General features: G+C 41.7%; 1 protein-coding gene and 1 pseudogene across 12 annotated transcripts in view; both read left to right on the top strand.

Moving 5' to 3' along the window:
* OR13P13 (olfactory receptor family 13 subfamily P member 13) overlaps positions 1–22,426 on the top strand; it is a 217,358-nt gene extending 194,932 nt beyond the window's left edge. For 9 of the 12 annotated variants that reach the window (XM_059884635.1, XM_059884634.1, XM_059884631.1 and 6 more), the window contains one exon: positions 657–14,754. In XM_059884635.1, coding sequence (XP_059740618.1) covers positions 5,303–6,742 — 1,440 coding nt within the window. In that variant the 5' untranslated portion in view covers positions 657–5,302 and the 3' untranslated portion in view covers positions 6,743–14,754. Of the gene's footprint in view, positions 1–656; positions 14,755–17,182; positions 17,284–21,114 lie in introns of those variants that run through there. The other 3 variants (XM_059884647.1, XM_015466836.2, NM_001390129.1) reach the window with 3 other exon arrangements.
* On the top strand, positions 2,771–3,163 carry OR13P20P (olfactory receptor family 13 subfamily P member 20, pseudogene; annotated as a pseudogene).
* Positions 22,427–22,686: the final 260 nt, after the last annotated feature.

Raw genomic sequence — 22,686 nt, 5'->3', positions numbered from 1 at the left:
AGGACATCAGGCTCATTACCTCTCAAGGAAGCTTATGTAGCCTTGAATCTACCCTTCATAAAATACTTTCTCATTCTGAGCTAAAGCTAAGTAATGGTCCATTATGACCCCAGTGATGTGCTCTCTGAAGCACCCCTCTGCCTCAGACTCTGCCCCTGCACTCTCCCACCTCTCCCTTGTTCTCCTGAGTCCCCAGTCTGCACTTCAATGTCATAGGCTTACCTGTCTCACCTCTGCTTATGAGGGTAAGTGGGGCTGTCTGAGTCATCCTCTTCCCCTTGATAAGCTCTCATGCCCTGATTCCGCCCTTTCTGCTTAAGCTGATCCATACTCCCATCTCTTGCATCTAATGCCAGGCAGCAGCCCCAACAGACTTCTGGCTGGCATCACAGGGATGGCCCCACCCTTCTGCTCAGTGGCTAAGGGCTCCCAGGAACAAGCTCTGGGGAAACATCAGATGCACAGGGATTTGTTGTCAGAGCGATCCGGTCGCTGTGACCTGGCCAAGTCATTTAGCTTCCTCTCTTTGCAATGGAGCTGTGTTCCCTGTAGCATAAAAATACTTCTCATTGGGTTTCTTTGTGTCGAGCAGTGATTATGGGCCAGACATTTGATGTATCCTAAATTCATGCAGCATTATTACCCTCATTTTACAGGTACAGAAAAGGAAACTTGGAGCACTAAGTAGGCTGTGAGGAGCTGGGATTCTTGTCAGACCACCAGGCTCTGCTCCTAACCAGCACTGAACCCACTGTCATGATCCATTACAAGTCAGACCAGAGGCGGGGAGCCTCACAGCCTCTAGGGTGGCAAGGACAGAGTCACACGTTCAGTGGAAAGTGGCTGACTCTCACTCTAAACTCAAGAGCAGCAACTTTTGAAGGCAGCAAGCTCTTTGGGGGCGTCCATCGGATACATGTACTCCTGGGGCTAGACAAGGAGGACGGGAAAGGAACCAACATTTACTGTACACCTTCTGTGTGCCCAGCACTTCAGAGGCATCATTCCATTTAGTCCTCCAACTACTCTGTACAGGAAGCATATTATTTCCACTTTCAAGATGAGGACACCAAAGTTCAGAGCCATGCAATGCCATCTCCAAGGTCAAATGGCTGAGATCCCACTCTAGGTCTGCTTGATTGTAAACAGCCAAAAGCACTCTCTGCTTGATGTGGGCAGTGGGGATGACAAGTCAGGACCACCCAAGTCTCTCACCTGCAGCCCTTCCCTAGGCTTTACTAACACCCCTCCCCCTAAGTTGGACTGCAGAATTTCCAGGGTCCTGAGTTGTTTCTCCAGACTCTACTGCAAGGTGAGCTGCAAGGTGGTGGAGGCTGAATGGGAAATCGAAAATTCTGATTCTCAGTCTGAAGGTCCTTCCCCCATGGATTCCTTCACATCCAGGATAACTCCTGAGAGAGTCTTCCCTTGTTTCTGAGTTACAACAGTGATCGTGTTCATCGAGGAAAGTTCACAGACCCAGGAAGGTAGAAAAGAGAACATAATTACCTTCTAGTTCCTTCCACATGACAAAGAAAATTTTAGTTATGACTTGTGGATATTTCTCAAATTTTTTCCTATCCTTAAATGAAAGTGGATTTTTTTCTCACCTCAGTGATATCACGCTTTACATACATTTTATCATGGCAGACGCTAGTTGAATGACTATCCATCTCCTTCTTTGCTGAGAGAATCACCCTCTCGCTGACAACCCTTGTTAGGTGCAGTGAATACATCCTGGACCAAGCCCAGACATTGTGGTTCCATTTCCCCCTTTCCCAGAATTCCTCTCAGTGAGGGCAGCGACTGGTCCTTTCTAGAGGAATTCAGCTGAGGAATGTTAGTGAAATATTTATTTTCCTACAAAAAGGGAATAAGTGACTATGATACAAACCCCTTCCCTCAAACCTCCTTTCTATCATCATGAATGAGATGCCATAAGTGGAAATGGGCACCTGTCTTGAGATCCTGAGGAAAGAGCTCAGAGAGTCACAGGGGTCCTCTCATCAACATTATCCATCTATGAGCTAATACATGATGCCATTTACCATTTAAGGTTTTTTCTTTAGTGAAAAAATGAATTCTTGTATATCTGAACAACTGTTAGATGGGTTTTCTGGGTTGTGCAGGCAAATCCTAATGAATCAAGTATTCTACCTTTTAAAAACTTAATATGTGATAAACATTTTACCTTGATCTCCAACCTGCAGCTTCCAGAACTGCAAGAAATAAATGCTTGTTATTTAAACCACCAAGTCTGTGGTATTATATTATAGTAGCTTGAACTGACTAAGAGAGAGGTCAAGGTGGCTAGAATTCAGAGCAGAGGACTAGAGAGGAAAGCCTCACAGAGAGCAAGCCCAGGAATCCACATAAGGCCCCTCTCCAGTCTTCAGATGAGGGCTGATCAGTGCATGCATATGAGGAAACACCAGCGGATGAGGGAAGCTAAGATTAATAAGAGAATAGTATGAAGAACTTAATTCCAAAAAATACATATCTTAAAAAAATGAACAAATTCATTGAAAAATGTTAACTATTTAAATGGAATGTTGAGTAAAATTTTTTCACAGAGAAAACTCTAGACCTAGATGGCTTTACTTGTGAATTCTACCAGAGCTTTAAGGAAGAAATTCTATTGCCATACCAAACTTGGGTCTGCTCACATGAGCAGTAACGCCAATCTCCTGACACTGGGCTGTGATAAAGGAAAGTGCAGAGTTTATTGCAGGGGCCAAGCAGGGCGTCCAGGGAGCTAGTGCTTAAAGACCTGAGGTTGACTTGTGCAGACACATCCCTCAATGACCAGTTGGACTTTATTTTGGGTTTCATCCTGCCTTTGATCCCACTCTCCTTCATCCTGGCATCCTATGTTTGCATCTTTGCCTATACTTTAAGCACCTGTACATCCCAGGGGAGAGTCAGATCCTTTGCCACATGTGCTTCCCACATCACTGTTGTCACCATGTTCTATGGGCCAGTCATGATCATGTACATGAGACCTAGGTCCTGGTATGACCCAGAGAGAGACAAGAAGCTGGCCCTTTTCTATAATGTCATCTCTGCCTTCCTCACCCCCAGCATCTGCAGTCTCTGGAACAAAGATGTAAAGAGGACCTTTCTGAAAGTGCTTGGCCAGAAGGCACAGCTCAATGACCCAGGATGTTTCAGAGTTGTCCAGAATCATGGACAGACCTGATGGGGCTCATGTGGTATCATTAAAGCACATAATTTCTGCCCAATCTGAACCTTTCTGTATCTATGAGACACCCAGAAAAGGTGAGGCCGCTCTTACATTGCAGTCCTCCCCATAGGTTTAAAACTTTTCAACTGCTACCGTTAATGGACCTGGTTGAGTATTGAAGGCAAAGAATTTCTATGATAACAAGGATGTCCTTATGGCCCAAGGCCATTGATTTATTGGTTTTCTGCCGGGAGCCGGCGAGAGGCATTCCACTCGTGACAAAGGTCATGAGGAAGGAGGCTCGGCATACGCAAAGGCGGGATCGAGCCTCAGGAGTCCCCCTGGATATTCTCGAGCATCTATCCCCCAAAACCAGAGTCTGCCTACTTTATTGCTTTGTGCTCTCACCTCTGACTTTACTGGGGGCTGTCCCCCACCACCATCTCGCTCTCTCTGTCAAAGAGTTAACTTACAGCTCCAATTAATAAAGTTCCTGGGCAATTAGGAGTGTTTAAATCCAAACCCCTCAGATAGCTCTCTAATTTGCCTGACAAGTTTACCCGGACTCCTTCAGCTATGCATACGATTGTTTACAGTCTCCCAGCCTGAGAGGCACGGGAAGCTTAAGATATTCAAATAGCTTAGAGCCTCTCAGAGAGTTAGAAACTGTCAAAATGAAACTAGTAAAAGATTTCATTGATGAGCCAATGCTTGCTGCCAAGTTTCCACATCCCCTGTATTGTATCCTTGAATGTGTATTAATTAACATAGTTGGTATGTAGAAAAAATAAGTAGTGGCCTTGGTGTAAGCAACTTTAGACCCTTAAGGTAATAAATTCTTTCCTTTGTTGTAAACCCATTACACCTCTGCCCTATAGGAATGCAATTTTATCTAACACCTTCAGAAGATGGCGCCAAACCTTAAAATAATTACTCTTAGAGAAAATAAGTCTTACGGTTGACAAACCTTTTTCAAGAGTCATAAAATGTTAATAGGCCTTCTGGCCAGAAGATGATGTAAATCACCTAAACCATTTGTATACGATAAATTTGCAGGAAAGAAACCCTGGTTTTTGATAAAGATCAAAGACTGCTGACTTTGCATCCCCTATTATCCTCTATGTGTAACTTAGGGTATAAAAGCCTCTGTTGAAAATAAAGCTACGGGCCTTGCTCACCAAAGCTTGGTCTCCCCATGTCATTCTTCTCCTCAATTTCCAGCTGAGTCTCCATCTGGAGCGTGGAGGTCCTCTGCGACCATTTATTTGCCTGGGCTTCTAAGACCCACTCGAGAAGGTGTCTAAGGTGGGGCACCTTCCGCTATTCGAGAGGGCGCCTGCGGCCTCCGTAGTCAGAGCTAACCTGGTGTCACAGGTTATATTGATTTTCCGCATAAACCAAGCTACTCAGCCTCTTTTCTCCACTGAATTTTCCTACTGAGCTATCCTCATTCTATTACTCTTTATATCTTTTATGAATATTTGAATAGGTCGCCGATGCCATCTCTCCTTCAAATACCCTGGATCAGCCGGGGCTGGACCCCGGCAGTTTTCCTAGGTTCTCACCTCACCTCTGGAAAATTATTTATCAGTTCAATATAATCATAGTCAAACATTCAACATGCATACATGCTTTTCTGCAGTCTAAAGGGTTGGGGGTGAAGATGACATAAAGAGTAGACAGATTATGTAGGAATAGTCTTGCGTTACTGTCTGACAAGGGTTCACAAGTAATATTGGCATGGCTTTTTGCACTTGGTGCTATAAAATGTAAGCTAGAATTATTTTTAACACATCTGTAGAACAGTGTGGCTAATAATTTGGTCTGACTCAGGTTGTAAAACTGACTCCTACCTGGTTTTACGTTTTAAATATCACTTTTACTCTCAGAAAATAAAAATGTCTATCATGAAAGAAAAATACATGTATGTTTATCTATCTATCTGCACCTCTCTATATATATATATTTATATAATGAGAGAGTCAGTGTTAGAAATATGCAGAAAGAATTTATAGAAAAGAGTATAGCAAAACATGTTTACTGTTTTGCCATATTAATTTGGTCTTTGAAGTGCTCTTTGATTATTCCCAGCTCCTCTGAATCTACCAGTATCATTATATGAATGTCTGTTTAGTGTGTCTGAAAGCAGAGTTCCAAAGAAGAGCAAGAAGAGATAAGAAAGCCTTCCCCAATGATCAATGTAAAGAAATAGAGGAAAACAATAGAATGGGAAAGACTAGAGATCTCTTCAAGAAAATTAGAGATACCAAGAGAACATTTCATGAAAAGATGGGCTCGATAAAGGACAGAAATGGTATGGACCTAACAGAAGCAGAAGATATTAAGAAGAGATGGCAAGAATATACAGAAGAACTGTACAAAAAAGATCTTCATGACCCAGATAATTACAATGATGTGATCACTGACCTAGAGCCAGATATCCTGGAATGTGAAGTCAAGTGGACCTTAGAAAGCATCACTAAGAACAAAGCTAGTGGAGGTGATGGAATTCCAGTTGAGCTATTTCAAATCCTGAGAGATGATGCTGTGAAAGTGCTGCACTCAATATGCCAGCAAATTTGGAAAACTCAGCAGTGGCCACAGGACTGGAAAAGGTCAGTTTTCATTCCAATCCCAAAGAAAGGCAATGCCAAAGAATGCTCAAACTACTGCACCATTGCACTCATCTCACATGCTAGTAAAGTAATCCTCAAAATTCTCCAAGCCAGGCTTCAGCAATATGTGAACCGTGAACTTCCTGATGATCAAGCTGGTTTTAGAAAAGGCAGAGGAACCAGAAATCAAATTGCCAACATCCGCTGGATCATGGAAAAGGCAAGAGAATTCCAGAAAAACATCTATTTCTGCTTTATTGACTATGCCAAAGCCTTTGACTGTGTGGATCACAATAAACTGTGGAAAATTCTGAAAGAGATGGGAATACCAGACCACCTGACCTGCCTCTTGAGAAACCTATATGCAGGTCAGGAAGCAACAGTTAGAACTGGACATGGAACAACACACTGGTTCCAAATAGGAAAAGGAGTATGTCAAGGCTGTATATTGTCACCCTGCTTATTTAACTTATATGCAGAGTACATCATGAGAAACGTTGAGCTGGAAGAAACACAAGCTGGAATCAAGATTGCCGGGAGAAATATCAATAACCTCAGATATGCAGATGACACCACCCTTATGGCAGAAAGTGAAGAGGAACTAAAAAGCCTCTTGTTGAAAGTGAAAGAGGAGAGTGAAAAGGTTGGCTTAAAGCTCAACATTCAGAAAACGAAGATCATGGCATCCGGTCCCATCACTTCATGGGAAATAGATGGGGAAACAGTGGAAACAGTGTCAGACTTTATTTTTGGGGGCTCCAAAATCACTGCAGATGGTGACTGCAGCCATGAAATTAAAAGACACTTACTCTTTGGAAGGAAAGTTATGACCAACCTAGACAGCATATTCAAAAGCAGAGACATTACTTTGCCAACAAAGGTCCGTCTAGTCAAGGCTATGGTTTTTCCAGTGGTCATGTATGGATATGAGAGTTGGACATGAAGAAAGCTTAGCACCAAAGAATTGATGCTTTGAACTGCGGTGTTGGAGAAGACTCTTGAGAGTCCCTTGGACTGCAAGGAGATCCAACCAGTCCATCCTAAAGGAGATGAGTCCTGGGTGTTCATTGGAAGGACTGATGCTAAAGCTGAAACTCCAATACTTGGGCCACCTCATGTGAAGAGTTGACTCATTGGAAAAGACTCTGATGCTGGGAGGGATTGGGGGCAGGAGGAGAAGGGGACAACAGAGGATGAGACGGCTGGATGGCATCACCGACTCGATGGACATGAATTTGAGTAGACTCTGGGAGTTGGTGATGGACAGGGAGGCCTGGCGTGCTGCAATTCATGGGATTGCAAAGAGTCGGACATGACTGAGTGACTGAACTGAACTGAACTGAAAATTTTATAATGATATCAAGAAATCAGTACCACTCTGAAAATATTTAACTCAACATCATGTTTCTGACATCTACCTACTGAACACATATAGGCCTAACCCTTTCTCTTTAACAAGCATTTAATGTATGTACTGCATTTCATTTATCTAATTATTATTGAATATTTGTTTATTTTCAGTTTTTCAATATCTAAACAATTCTGCCACAAATGTTTTAGACATTTTTTCCTATGTAAGTATTTTTTCCAGGACTTATGTGTAACCTGAATATGGCAGAGTTTAGAACTTTCAAATTTACTAGACATTCCTAAATTATTCTTCTAGGTAGTTATACAAGTCTAAAACTTTCATTCTCAACACTTGATGGTATTATCTATCTCCACCATTCTAAAGTTTCTATCTCACAGATCGACAGTGGTGACATGATTTCCTGTTTTATTCAGAGTTCTCTCATTGCTGGTGGATTTAACACCTTTTCATAAGCTTGTTGGTATTATTGCATAGTGAATTCAGCCCTGGAGTCAGACTGCTGTATTTTGTCCTCAGCTCTATATGTTAACTCGATGATAGGCAAGTTACCTAACTTCTCTAGGTTTCCTCATCTGTTAACAGGAAGAATATACTATAGATCACAGAGGGTTGTTAGAAAGATTAAATGAGATAATATGTGTGAAAAGTTGTTGCTGAGCTGTGAAAGACACCAGGATTCTCGATCTCCAATGGAGAGGAATTGGATCTGGGGCCAGTGACGAGGCTTGATCTCAGAGCTTTTGCGTAGTAAAGTTTTATTAAAGAATAAAAGAGAAAGCTTCTGACATAGACACCAAAAGGGGGCAGAAAGAGTGCCCCCCTGCTAGTCTTTAGCCAATGTTGTATAGCTACTAGCAGGCTGCTAATTAGAGAGAGGAAATGTCTCAAAACTCAGAGACTGGCACCAAGCCCCTCACCCACAACATGCATTTTGAGACAACATTGGCACAAGGTGAGTTGTCTGGGGCCATAAAACTATTGATATGAATCTTGAAGAAAGGCAGTTTTTCAAGCAAATACATAGTCTCATTAACATAGCTTAAGAGAACATTTGCAGGAGTAAAACATACTGGTTTGTCAAGTCAGTTCTGAATCTTAGGCGGAACTGACTTGAAGACAGAGTCTAGGGTAAATACATAGTTTATTAACATAGCTTAAGAAAATCAAGGCAATACCAAAGATTGTTCAAACTACTGTACAATTGCATTCATATCACAGGCTAGCAAAGTAAAGCTCAAAATTCTCCAAGCCAGGCTTCAGCAGTATGTGAACCATGAACTTCCAGATGTTCAAGCTGGATTTAGAAAAGGCAGAGGAACCAGAGATCAAATTGCCAACATCCACTGGATCATCAAAAATGCAAGAGAGCTCCAGAAAAACACCTACTTCTACTTTATTGACTATGCCAAAGCCTTTGACTGTGTGGATTACAACAAACTGTGGAAAATTCTTAAAGAGATGGGAATACCAGACCACCTGACCTGCCTCCTGAGAAATGTGTATGCAGGTCAAGAAGCAACAATTAGAACTGGACATGGAAAAACACACTGGTTTCAAATCAGGAAAGGAGTACGTCAAGGCTGTATATTGTCACTCTGCTTATTTAACTTATATGCTGAGTACATCATGAGAAACGTTGGACTGGATGAAGCACAAACTGGAATCAAGATTGCCAGGAGAAATATCAATAACCTCAGATACTCAGATGACCCCACCCTTATGGCAGAAAGCAAAGAAGAACTAAAAAGCCTCTTGATAAAAGTGAAAGAGGAGAGTAAAAACGCTAGCTTAAAACTCAATATTCAGAAAATCAAGATCATGGCATCCAGTCCCATCACTTCATGGCAAATAGATGGGGAAACAATGGAGATAGTGAGAGACTTTATTTTCTTGGGCTCCAAAATCACTGCAGATGGTGACTGCAGCCATGAAATTAAAAGACGCTTGCTCATTGGAAGAAAAGTTATGACTAACCTAGACAGCATATTAAAAAGCAGAGACATGACTTTGCCAACAAAGGACTGTCTAGTCAAAGCTATGGTTTTTCCAGTAGTCATGTACGGATGTGAGAGTTGGACTATAAAGAAAGCTGAGTGCTGAAGAATTGGTGCTTTTGAATTGTGGTGTTGGAGAAGACTCTTGAGAGTCCCTTGAACTGCAAGGAGTTCCAACCAGTCAATCCTAAAGAAAATCAGTCCTGAATATTCATTGGAAGGACTGATACTGAAGCTGAAACTCTAATAATTTGGCTGCAGTCACCATTTGCAGTGATTTTGGAGCCCAAGAAAATAAAGCCTCTCACTGTCTCCATTGTTTCTCCCATCTATTTGCCACAAAGTGATGGGACCAGATGACATGATCTTCACCTGATGTGAAGAACTGATTCATTGGAAAAGACCATGATGCTGGGAAAGATTGAAGGTGGGAGGAGAAGGGGACAACAGAGGATGAGATGGTTGGATGACATCACCTACTCGATGGATGTGAGTTTGAGTAAGCTCTGGGAGTTGCTGAAGGACAGGGAAGCTTGGCATGCTGCAGTCCATGGGGTTGCAAAGAGCTGGACACAACTGAGAGACTGAACTGAACTGAAGAAAAACATTTTCATAAGAAAAATGCATTGAGAAATAAATGTAAAAGAAACAAAAGAGACCACAGCAAAAATCAACAAAGCTAAAAGCTGGTTCTTTGAGAAGATTAATAAAATTGACAAACCATTAGCTTAACTCATCAAGAAACAAGGGGAGAAGAATCAAATCAACAAAATTAGAATTGAAAATGGAGAAATCACGACAGACAACAGAAATACAAAGGATCATTAAAAACTACTATCAGCAACTATATGCCAATAAAATGGACAACTTGGATGAAATCGACAAATTCTTAGAAAAGTACAACTTTCCCAAAGTGAATCAGGAAGAAATAGAAAATCGTAACATACCCAACACAAGCATGGAAATTGAAACTGTAATCAGAAATCTTTCAGCAAACAAAAAATCAGGATCAGAGAGCTTCACAGCTGAATTCTACCACAAATTTATTTTTTTTTAATTATTATTATTATTTTTACTTTACAATATTGTATTGGTTCCAAAACTTTAGAGAATAGCTAACACCTATCCGACTCAAACTCTTCCAGAAAATTGCAGAGGAACGTAAACTTCCAAACTCATTCTGTGAGGCCACCATCACCCTAATACCAAAACCAGACAAAGATGCCACAAAAAAGAAAACTACAGGCCAATATCACTGATGAACATAGATGCAAAAATCCTTAACAAAATTCTAGCAAACAGAATCCAACAGCATATTTAAAAGATCATACATCATGACCAAAATGGCTTTATCCCAGGGATACAAGGATTCTTCAATATTCACAAATCAATCAGTGTGATATACCACATTAACAAATTGAAAGATAAAAACCATATGATTATCTCAATAGATGCAGAGAAAGCCTTTGACAAAATTCAACATCCATTTATGATAAAAACCCTCCAGAAAGCAGGAATAAAAGGAATATACCTCAACATAATAAAAGCTATATATGACAAACCCACAGCAAACATTATCCTCAATGGTGAAAATTTTAAAGCATTTCTCCTAAAGTCAGGAACAATACAAGGGCGCCCATTCTCACCACTACTATTCAACACAGTTTTGGAAGTTTTGGGCACAGCAATCAGAGAAGAAAAAGAAATAAAAAGAATCCAGAATGGAAAAGAAGAAGTAAAACTCTCACTGTTTGCAGATGACATGATCCTCCACACAGAAAACCCTAAAGACACCACCAGAAAATTACTAGAGCTAATCAATGAATATTGTGAAGTTGCGTTATATAAAATCAACACACATAAATCCCTTGCATTCCTATACACTAACAATGAGAAAACAGAATGAGGAATTAAGGAAACAATTCCATTCACCATTGTGATGAAAAGAATAAAATACTTAGGAATAAATCTACCTAAAGAAACAGAAGACCTATATATAACAAACTATAAAACACTGATGAAGGAAATCAAAGATGACACAAATAGATGGAGAAATATACCATGTTCATGGATTGGAAGAATCAACATAGTGAAAATGAGTATACCACCCAAAGCAATCTATAGATTCAATGCAATCCCTATCAAACTACCAATGGTATTTTTCACAGAACTAGAACAAATAATTTCACAATGTGTATGGAAATACAAAAACCTTGAATAGCCAGAGCAATCTTGAGAAAGAAGAATGGAACTGGAGGAATCAACCTGCTTGACTTCAGGCTCTACTAGAAAGCTGCAGTATGGTACTGGCACAAACACAGAAATATAGATCAATGGAACAAAATAGAAAGCCCAGAGATAAATCCACGCACCTATGGACACCTTATCTTTGACAAAGGAGGGAAGAATATACAATGGAGAAAAGACAGTCTCTTTAACAAGTGGTGCTGGGAAAACTGGTCAACCACTTGTAAAAGAATGAAACTAGAACATTTTCTAACACCATACACAAAAATAAACTCAAAATGGGTTAAAGATCTAAATGTAAGACCAGAAACTATTAAACTCCTAGAGGAGAACATAGGCAAAACACTCTCCGACATAAACCACAGCAGGATCCTCTATGATCTACCTCCCAGAATATTGGAAATAAAAGCAAAAATAAACAAATGGGACCCAATTAAACTTAAAAGCTTTTCCACAATGAAGGAAACTCTAAGCAAGGTGAAAAGACAGCCTTCAGAATGGGAGAAAATAATAGTAAGTGAAGCAACTGACAAATAATTAATCTCAAGAATATACAAGCAACTCCTGCAGCTCAATTTCAGAAAAATAAATGACCCAATCAAAAAATGGGCCAAAGAACTAAACAGACATTTCTCCAAAGAAGACATACAGATGGCTAACACATGAAAAGATGCTCAACATCACTCATTATCAGAGAAATGCAAATCAAAACCATATGAGGTACCATTTCACACCAGTCAGAATGGCTGCGATCCAAAAGTCTACAAGCAATAAATGCTGGAGAGGGTGTGGAGAAAAGGGAACCCTTGTACACTGTTGGTGGGAATGCAAACTAGTACAGCCACTATGGAGAACAGTGTGGAGATTCCTTAAAAAACTGGAAATAGAACTGCCTTATGATCCAGCAATCCCACTGCTGGGCATACACACCGAGGAAACCAGAATTGAAAGAGACACGTGTACCCCAATGTTCATCGCAGCATTGTTTATAATAGCCAGGACATGGAAGCAACCTAGATGTCCATCAGCAGATGAATGGATAAGAAAGCAGTGGTACATATACACAATGGAGTATTACTCAGTCATTAAGAAGAATGCATTTGAATCAGTTCTAATGAGGTGGATGAAACTGGAGCCTATTATACAGAGTGAAATAAGCCAGAAAGAAAAACACCAATACAGTATACTAATGCATATATATGGAATTTAGAAAGATGGTAATGATAACCCTGTATGTGAGACAGCAAAAGAGACACAGATGTATAGAACAGTCTTTTGGACTCTGTGGGAGAGGGAATGGGTGGGATGATTTGGGAGAATGGCATTAAAACATGTATAATATCATATAAGAAATGAATTGCCAGTCCAGGTTCGATGCAGGATACAGTATGCTTGGGGCTGGTGCACTGGGATTACCCAGAGGGATGGTACAGGGAAGGAGGTGGGAGGGGGATTCAGGATGGGGAACACGTGTACACCCGTGGTGGGTTCATGTCAATGTATGGCAAAAACCACTACAATATTGAAAAGTAATTAGCCTCCAATTAAAGTAAATAAATTAAAAAAGAAAAAGAAAAACACATTGGTTAGCTCAAGGTTTGAGAAAATTTAAGTTCAGGTGGAACAAGGTATCATCATGGCAACACAGAATTTTAAAAGAAATCTCCTTTTAAATTTGTTTCAGTTCACTCGCTCAGTCGTGTCCAACTCTTTGCCACCCCATGAATCACAGCATGCCAGGCCTCCCTGTCCATCACCAACTCCCGGAGTTCACTCAAACTCATGTCCATCGAGTCGGTGATGCCATCCAGCCATTTCGTCCTCTGTCGTCCCCTTCTCCTCCTGCCCCCAATCCCTCCCAGCATCAGAGTCTTTTCCAATGAGTCAATTCTTCACATGAGGTGGCCAAAGTATTGGAGTTTCAGCTTTAGTATCAGTCCTTCCAAAGAATACCGAGGACTGATCTCCTTTAGAATGGACTGGTTGGATCTCCTTGCAGTCCAAAGGACTCTCAAGAGTCTTCTCCAACACCACAGTTCAAAAGCATCAATTCTTCGGCGCTCAGCCTTCTTCACAGTCCAACTCTCACATCCATACATGACCACTGGAAAAACCATAGCCTAGATGGACCTTTGTTGGCAAAGTAATATCTCTGATTTTAATATGCCGTCTAGGTTGGTCATAACTTTCCTTCCAAAGAGTAAGCGTATTTTAATTTCATGGCTGCAGTCATCATCTGCAGTGATTTTGGAGCCCCCCAAAATAAAGTGACACTGTTTCCATTGCTTCCCCATCTATTTCCCATGAAGTGATGGGACCAGATGCCATGATCTTCGTTTTCTGAATGTTGAGCTTTAAGCCAACTTTTTCACTCTCCTCTCTCACTTTCATCAAGAGGCTTTTTAATTCCTCTTCACTTTCTGCCATAAGGCTGTTGCCATCTGCATATCTGAGGTTATTGATATTTCTCCTGGCAATCTTGATTCCAGCTTGTGCTTCTTCCAGCCCAGCGTTTCTCATGATGTACTCTGCATAGAAGTTAAATAAGCAGGGTGACAATATACAGCCTTGACATACTCCTTTTCCTATTTGGAACCAGTCTGTTGTTCCATGTCCAGTTCTAACTGTTGCTTCCTGACCTGCATATAGGTTTCTCAAGAGGCAGGTCAGGTGGTCTGGTATTCCCATCTCTTTCAGAATTTTCCACAGTTTATTGTGATCCACACAGTCAAAGGCTTTGGCATAGTCAATAAAGCAGAAATAGATGTTTTTCTGGAACTCTCTTGCTTTTTCGATGATCCAGCAGATATTGGCAATTGATTTCTGGTTCCTCTGCCTTTTCTAAAACCAGCTTGAACATCAGGAAGTTCACGGTTCATGTATTGCTGAAGCCTGTCTTGGAGAATTTTGAGCATTACTTTACTAACATGTGAGATGAGTGCAATGGTGCAGTAGTTTGAGCATTCTTTGGCATTGCCTTTCTTTGGGATTGGAATGAAAACTGACCTTTTCCAGTCCTGTGGCCACTGCTGAGTTTTCCAAATTTGCTGGCATGTTGAGTGCAGCACTTTCACAGCATCATCTTTCAAGATTTGAAATAGCTCAACTGGAATTCCATCACCTCCACTAGGTTTGTTCATAGTGATGATTAAAATCTGACACCTGTTTGTTTCCTCCTGCTGCTTAAGAGAGAGATAAAAAATGTCTAACACTTGCAGCCTATATCCTGCTTTTGGAGACCCCTAGCCTTCCTGCCTGTTACCGTCTCGCGTGTAAAGCATTTATCATAATAAAAAACAAATGGTAAGTATTCAGTGAATGTAAGATACTGTTTACCTTTTCTTAATTTGTAATTTATTATATATTGGATAATGTTCTTTGTCTGTTACATGCACTGAAATATCTTCTCAGTTTATTATTTGTTTTCTTTGTTGCAAAAGTTATATATGTTTATTCTTAAAATTTTATAACAGATGCAAACAAATACCCATTACTTTAGACTTGCAGATAACTACAGTTAAAAATTCAGGGTCTAAATTTTTTAAAACTGTCTTTTGAATATTTTTAAGAAACATAACACAATTCTTAAACAATTTATTTTTTGTTTCCATGATTTTTAACATTGAATTACACAGTATTTATTCTTCTGTCACGTGATTTATTCACTCAGTATAGGTTTTAACATTTTTCCATTTTCATTTGTTTTCACTGTTGAAATTTTTTTTTCACTTTTTGATGGATAGTAATGAATAATGACTTCGAATGAATAGAATTCTTAATAAATTTATGAATCTATCCTTATGGTTTTTCTTAGATGAATATATGTCAACGATTTCATTGAATTGCAAGAGGAGAGGCTGGGAGGTAGACAAGATTCAGAGCAGGAAGGGTTTTGGCTGCTGGACTAAGGAGCTGAGACTAAATTCCCCAGATGGAAACTTGTGAGGACTCTGAAGGAGGGGGAACAAAGGCAGAGTTGCCGGATAGAAATCCAGCTGTGGCAGCCATGGGAATGCTTACTGACCACACAGTCTGCTCTTTGAGTCCAGGCCCTGCCACTTGAGAAGGGAAATGAATCACAGACCTGGAAATCCTGGTTGCTTGGGGTTGGCAGCCTAGGAGATGAGTTCCAGGCTGGGCCAGGGGAATGTGGGAGACGAACAGCCCTCCACAGTTGTGAGGAGACCCCTGGGGTAGGGGGCAGGTACAGACCTTCAGCCCTGAGGTTCTCAGAGGAGCTGAAGTCATATTCACCAAACCCTGAGATGCCCTCCAGTGGAGGAAGAGGCCTCCAGGACTTGATCAGTGCTGAGGCGGACTCCACACTGGGGTCAGGATCAGAATAGTGGGGAGCAGGACAGCAACCATCACCCAGGAAGAAGGCTAGTAAGGAGGAGAAAGAAGAGACTTCATCTGGGGAGTGAGGGCTGGAATGTGCCTGGTGCCCCCACCTAAGGAGACTGCCTTTCCCAGAAGCCAGCCTCCGCAGATGGGCTCCACTCTCATCAGCTTCTCCCCTGGGTCTCCCAGCTTTCAGCCCAAACCCCAGTCTGGCTCCCGTGGGGAAACACTAGGCCAAGAACCAAATGTAACTCTAGTGCCCCTGGGCTGTGTGTGGGCAGGGGACCTTCTCATGCTCAGGAGGAATGGAGCCTGAAGTTTCTTTCCCACCAGGCAGAACTGAACTCCTATGGGATGTTGCTGAGCAAGAACCTAGTGCTCCCCCCCAGCAGGAAGGGGCTGCAGGAACTTAGCTCCTGGTTAGAGCCCTGGGGCCACATGTTACTCAGGAGTGATCTCCTGAGTCTGAGAGAGCTCTGCCCACAGCTCCCTTCCCTGTAGAGTTATAATCTCAGGACAGCAGCGCCCACAACCATTCTGGGGAGCAAGCCAGGCTGCGGCTGACCCCCCATGCCCAGTCATGCCAGGAGCTCTGGGTAGGACCTGGTTCACAGTTCCTGTGCATCTTGGTGTCTCTCCCCATGTCTATGTGAGAGTGTCCATGGTTGTCTCTGCCTCTTTCTCTCTCTGTGTCCATCCTTTCCTTCCTCTGTCTCTGGGTCTGTTATTATCTCTCTGTCTCTGCCTCTCCTTCTCTTTGTTATCTCCATCCCTCTCCATGTGTCTCCTCCTGCCTCTTTTTCTGTTTGCTGTCTCTGGGCTTCTCTGCCTCCAAAGATTTCATCCATCTCTCTGATCCACTTTCTGATTGTGTAGCTCTGGTGTTCTGTCTAACTGGGTCTTCAGCTCACTCTGTGACTTTCTTTCCCTCTTGATGTCTGTTTACTGCTTGCTATGGTCTGGATTTGCCTGCAGCATCGTCCTTTGACTCACAAGGATCTGCCCTTGCAGTGCTTCCCTGTATCTGCCACTGGAACCCTGAGCCATCTCCTTCTCCTTCTGTTGATGTTAATCACACTCCCAGCACCCGTTTTCTTCTCTCCTTGTGTATCCCCCATCCCTCAGATTTTGGTTTATGCTTCTCTCTGTCTTCTTGCCACATATGTTTGTGTCTCTTCCTCCCTTCTGGAACTCTCTATCTTTTCCCATCATTTTCTCTGCTTCTGTTGCTTTCTAATTTTTATTTGTTTCTCTAGGTCAATCTTAGCCCCTGAGGGTTTGTGCTGATGCTGGGGGAGGGTGTGTGTGGTGGGGGAAGAGCTAAGGAAAAGGAAGAGAGGAGTAAACATATTTTCAGAACTTGAAAGAATCATATATTATTGTAATAAACCTCTCTCTCTCTCTCTCTCTCTTTTTTTTTTTTTTACAGATAAGAAATAGTTACCTACTCAGAATCATGGCAGTAAATGGCAAAAGTGAAAATTCAAAACTACATTGAGCCTTTTGTTTCTCCACCTGTGCTTCAGAAGGGTAGGTATGTAGTAGAAGATAAATATCTGGGGCTTCTCTGGTAGCTCAGATGGTAAAGAATCCTCCTGCCATATGGGAGACCTGGGTTTGATCCCTGGGTTGGGAAGATCCCCTGGAGAAGGGAACAGCTACCCACTCCAGTAATCTTGCTGGGAGAGTTTCATAGATAGAGGATCTTGGCGGGCTATACAGTCCATGGGGTTACAAAGTGTTGGACAAAACTGAATGACTTTCACTTACTCATGTGGTGCTAATGGTAAAGACCCACTTGCCAATGCAGGAGACATAAGAGACACGGGTTTGATCCCTGGGTCAGGAAGATCCCCTGGAGGAGGGCATGGCAACCCACTCCAGTTTTCTTGCCTGGAGAATCCCATGGACAGAGGAGCCTGGTGGACTACACTCCATAGGGTCACACAGATTCAGACACGATTGAAACAACTTAGCATGCACAGCACAAAGTGCAGAAGAAAAAAGTTAGGACAAATACATGAATTCATCTTAGGGCAAGGAGTCCTGGGGAGCAGAGACCTGTCACCCACATCCCCTTTGCCCTCACCCTGAAGGTACAAGCTGGAGGTAAAAACTGGGCAGCCTCTCATCACGAGGGACCTCATTCAAGGATCTCCACCACTCAGGACCTACCTCCTATCCGAAACACTTTTACCTTAAGCAGCAAATGTACTTGTATTAAACTGTATAAGCTGATTCCCAAGTGTAGCTCGGCGGAGGGGTTGAGCTCAGACAACAGGATACACTCCCTTTCAGTGTCCTCCAGTCTTGTCTAGGCCCAGCATGTCTTTCTCCATCTCTCATCTCCCTCTCTCACATCCACACTTTCATCTAACTAGTCTGAATGAAGAAGCCAAATCCTTATATATTCCAAATTCGAAGTACCACTTGAATTTTATTCCTTATTATAAAAATTATTTATGTTTATTGTATGAAATTTGGAAAGTTCATAGAACTTTAAGTAATAAATATCACCTGTAAATCTAATCACCAGAAATGACCCCTGTAAGGTTTTGGTATATTTCTTTCTAATTTTTATGCTGTGCATATAAATTTGTATACTGTTAAGATTCAGTCTGCTTTTTAACAATCTGTTGGAGCATTTCTCCACAATGCAAAATAGTCTCCAAAATATTATTTTAAAGGTTATCAGGTATTCAATCATATCAATAGACCATGAATTATTTCAACCAGTCCCCTGTTATAGGACATTTAGGTTCTATCCAGTTTTCCCCATTAAAAGTAATTCTGCAATTAAACATCCTTGATGAAAATCTCTCCCCACATCTCTCATTTTTCCACATGCAATATTCTTAAAGGTGAAATTAAATGCTATCACATTTTCCTGCAGAAGAACAGAGTAATTTGCTTCTCATATGAATTTCCAAATCAATATATAAGAATTTCTCATTTACTGCAAACTGGTCAATGCCAGGCATCATCATTTTAAAAGAATTTTGTGCCTATGTCAGGTTAAAACTATTTCATTGATGTTTTAATTTGCAGTCTTTAATTATTAGGAAGTTTAAACTTTGGTGGATTCATTTTTTCATTAATCTCTTGTGCATTGATTATTAATGTCTCATTCTTGGTTATGAGTTTTTTCCTTACAAAGAAGAGACCTTTATATTCTAATGATATTAATCACTTGTATTACACATATGCAACAACTTATTATTCATTTTTTAACTTACATAAGTTATTATACATAAGTTATTATATAGCCAAAAATATTCATATTTTTCTTACTTTTCTTACTTTATTTCTATGCTCACAAGAAAGCAAGAAAGTATTGGCATTTAAGCAGGACGAATGTGAGCAGCTTGAGTATAGTGTAGAGACAGGGAAATTGAGATAGAACCAAATTACTCTTTACAATTAAGTAGATTGGTTCTCAAAGTGTGGACCCAGCATATGCATTACCTGGGAACTTGTAGAAATGCAAATTCTCAACCTCCACCCAAGACTTTCCAAATCAAAACTCCGTATGAAGTGCAGGAGCATCTGACAAGCTCTCCAGGTGATTCTGAATCACAGGTAAGTCTGAAAGCATTGAGTTAAAGGAATTGGATTTATGGCTGCTTGCCCCGGTAACGGGAGTAAGGAGAGTCCTAGAACTGGAAGACAAGGGAAGATCGGAGGAGGTTCTAGGAAGGAGACCAGTCTCCAATCACATGCAGGTGGCTGGGGGCTAGAGAGGAAAAACCTCTGCACAGATAACTTAGGGACTTTGCAACATTAAATGTTCATTTTTAACATAGTTTTCTCTTCTGTGCTGCATTGTAAGTCATCTTCCTTTTATCCATACATCCAGGACAAGTCTTGCAAATAACATCCTTGTGTTGGTGAGGTTTAGGGGCATAATGGAGAAAGAGAATAAGGATGAACCACTGAAGGTCAGTACTCCATGAGGAAGGCAATAAGGGGAGTTGAGGAGTCAATGAGAGTGAGGATTAGGAAGCAAAATGACCAGGGATACACAAGAATCCTTCACAATATTAGGGAAATATGGAACAGGTCAGATGAGGGCTGTGCAGCTTTGTTTGCTTATTAGAGGGAAAGGGGTCAACACTAAGAGGCTGAAGGACTTGGAATCTTCAAGTGATGCTTGAAGGCCTTTCTCTGTCACATCGTAAAATAAATATTCACTCATATATTCTCTCTTAGGTTACCTTATACTTTTGTTTTTTGCATTTAACTCTTTAACATATTTAACTGTGTGAAACCACTTTTCCACCCATATTATTTATAACTCTCCTTTGCCCCTCTGATTTATAACAAATAGTAGGCATTTGATAAAAACATGTTGAATCAATGACATAGTTACTGAACACCAGTAAAGTTTCTTTCACCAGGTAAAGTTAAATCTTGAATATTAACTATAAACTTTAATCTACATAGCATTGATTTGAATTCCCAATTCTAACCTCAATGGTAACCCTAGCAGTGATGAAAACCTCAACATAAATAATAAGTGTAATAGTCTTAACTCTGATCTTTAATCAAGGCTAAACAACCTCTGTTGTCACAAGAGAAAATGGAAAATGGGATGAGTAATAGAGAGAAAAGCAAAGCTATCTTGGGAAAGCAAGAGACAGGAAGGAACACAGCACACAGCACTTCCCAGACTCAGTCTTCTCCATTTCATCACTATGCCCCTCAGCTTACGTCTGAACGAAACCCTGACACCACTCAAACTGTTGCAGCAACAGGACCCCTTCCAGGGCCCGAAACTGGGCTCTTGCCTAACACTCGGAAATGAATCGTCCAAGGAGACACATGTGCTGACAAAGCAAGAGATTTTATTGGGAAAGGGCACCTGAGTGGAGAGCAGTAGGGTAAGGGAACCCAGGAGAACAGCTCTGCCACATGGCTGGAAGTCTCAGGTTTTATGGTGATGGGATTAGTTTCTGGGATGTCTTTAGCCAATCATTCTGGCTCAGAATCCTTCCTGGTGGTGCATGCCTTGTTCAACCAAGATGGATGCCAGACAGAAGGATTCTGGGAGGTGGTCGGATGTGTGGTGTCTCCTTTTGACGTTTCCTGAACTCTTCCGGTTGGTGGTGGCTTATTAGTTCCATGTTCCTTACAAGGATCTCCTGCATAAAACAACTCATGTAAATGGTTACTATGGTGCCTGGCCAGGGTGGGCGGTTTCAGTCAGTGTGCTTCCCCTAACAAAACTACTATGGGGATGTATTCAGTAGTGCCCCCATCTAATAATCCAAAATTCCTGTTAAGAAACATAAATGAAAAATGAGTGAAATTTGTTGGCACCAAAACCCCAAATATCATATATTTCCCGAACTCTTTAAACAGGCAGAGCACAATGCAGGAACTCAACCAGTCCACTGTGACAGAATTCATCCTAATGGGCTTTGCCTCGAACCCCAGGACCAATCCTCTGCTCTTCACCTTCTTTCTAGTCTTTTACCTGCTGATCCTTGTGAGCAACAGCCTCCTCATCACCCTCATCCACCAGGACACACGCCTCCACACGCCCATGTACTTCTTCATCAGTGTCCTCTCCATGCTGGACATGTGCTACACCACCACGACTGTGCCCCAGATGCTCGTGCATATTCTCAGCAAGAAGAGAGCCATCTCTTTTGCTAGATGTGTGGCCCAGATGTACATCTTCCTCCTCTTTGGGATCATTGAGTATTGTCTTTTCTCCATCATATCCGTGGACAGGTACGTGGCCATCTGCCACCCTCTCCGGTATAAGGTCATCATGAGCCCCTGGGTGTGCCTTCTCATGGTGGGCATCTGTGCAGCCTATGGTGTGCTGGGTGGTCTGTCCTATACCTTCTTTGCTATGCGCCTTCCCTACTATGGCCCTAATGAAAATGACCACTACTTCTGTGAGGTCCCTGCAGTCCTGAAGCTGGCCTGTGAAGACACATCCCTCAATGACTTGGTGAACATCATCACTGGCTTCAATGTCATTGTGGTCCCACTCTCCTTGATTGTCCTTGTCTATGTCAACATCTTTGCCACCATCATGAAGATCCACTCAGCCCAAGGACGGATCAAGGCCTTCTCCACCTGTACCTCCCACATTACTGTGGTCACCATGTTTGCTATTCCATGCATCATCATGTACATGAGCCCTGGCTCTGACTCCTTGTCAAACAGTGGCAAGAAAATGGCCCTTTTCTACAACATTGCCACAGCCTTCCTCAACCCCGTCATTTATAGCCTGAGGAACAAAGATGTGAACAGGGCCTTCCTCAAATTGGTGGGCAGGGGCAGGGCCCCAGAATGACTCTCTAAAGATGAAGATGTGGGGAGCCATATAATGCAGGATGCACACTCACCCCGAACTCTTCTACCAGTCCTGAAGAGATGGTCTTCAAAAAGCTAACTCTTCACCCTGGCCCAGTGAGCGAGAACAAGGTGCTTGATCATCAGAATTTTCTATGGCATTGTAGTTTGAGGCAAATATGACTGGGAAGATCTAACACAGTTGTTAAGAGCCTGGACTCTAGTGCCAGGAGAGACCAAGATGAGAGACGGATTTACCAGTTACTAGGCATGTGAATTCTTGCAGCACATTTAACTGCCCAAAGTTTGTATCTCTCCTCAGAGAGAAATTGCAATGATTAAATGAGATAATACAGAAAATGTACAGAGCACGGCATAGATAATTTCTTTTAGCAAATGTTACTTTTACTAGGAATGAATTATCAATCCTTAAATGGCAATGATCTTTCTGATCTGTGGAAGTTGCTGGATCCCTAAAGAGAAAGTTGGGGGGTGGGTGGGGAAAAGCTGGTGGAGGGGAAGAATGGAAGAAGAAACTCAGAAACTGTAAAGTGGAGATTCTTAAGGTGCAGAGGGACTTGAAAAAAAGGAAATTAACCTATATAACCCATCTACAAACTGTGC

This window comes from Bos taurus, chromosome 3 (genome assembly GCF_002263795.3).
Source record: "Bos taurus isolate L1 Dominette 01449 registration number 42190680 breed Hereford chromosome 3, ARS-UCD2.0, whole genome shotgun sequence".
Taxonomy (NCBI): Eukaryota; Metazoa; Chordata; class Mammalia; order Artiodactyla; family Bovidae; genus Bos; species Bos taurus.
The sequence above is the reverse complement of the archived record's forward strand: the minus strand, read 5'-3'. Positions and strand labels throughout refer to the sequence as shown.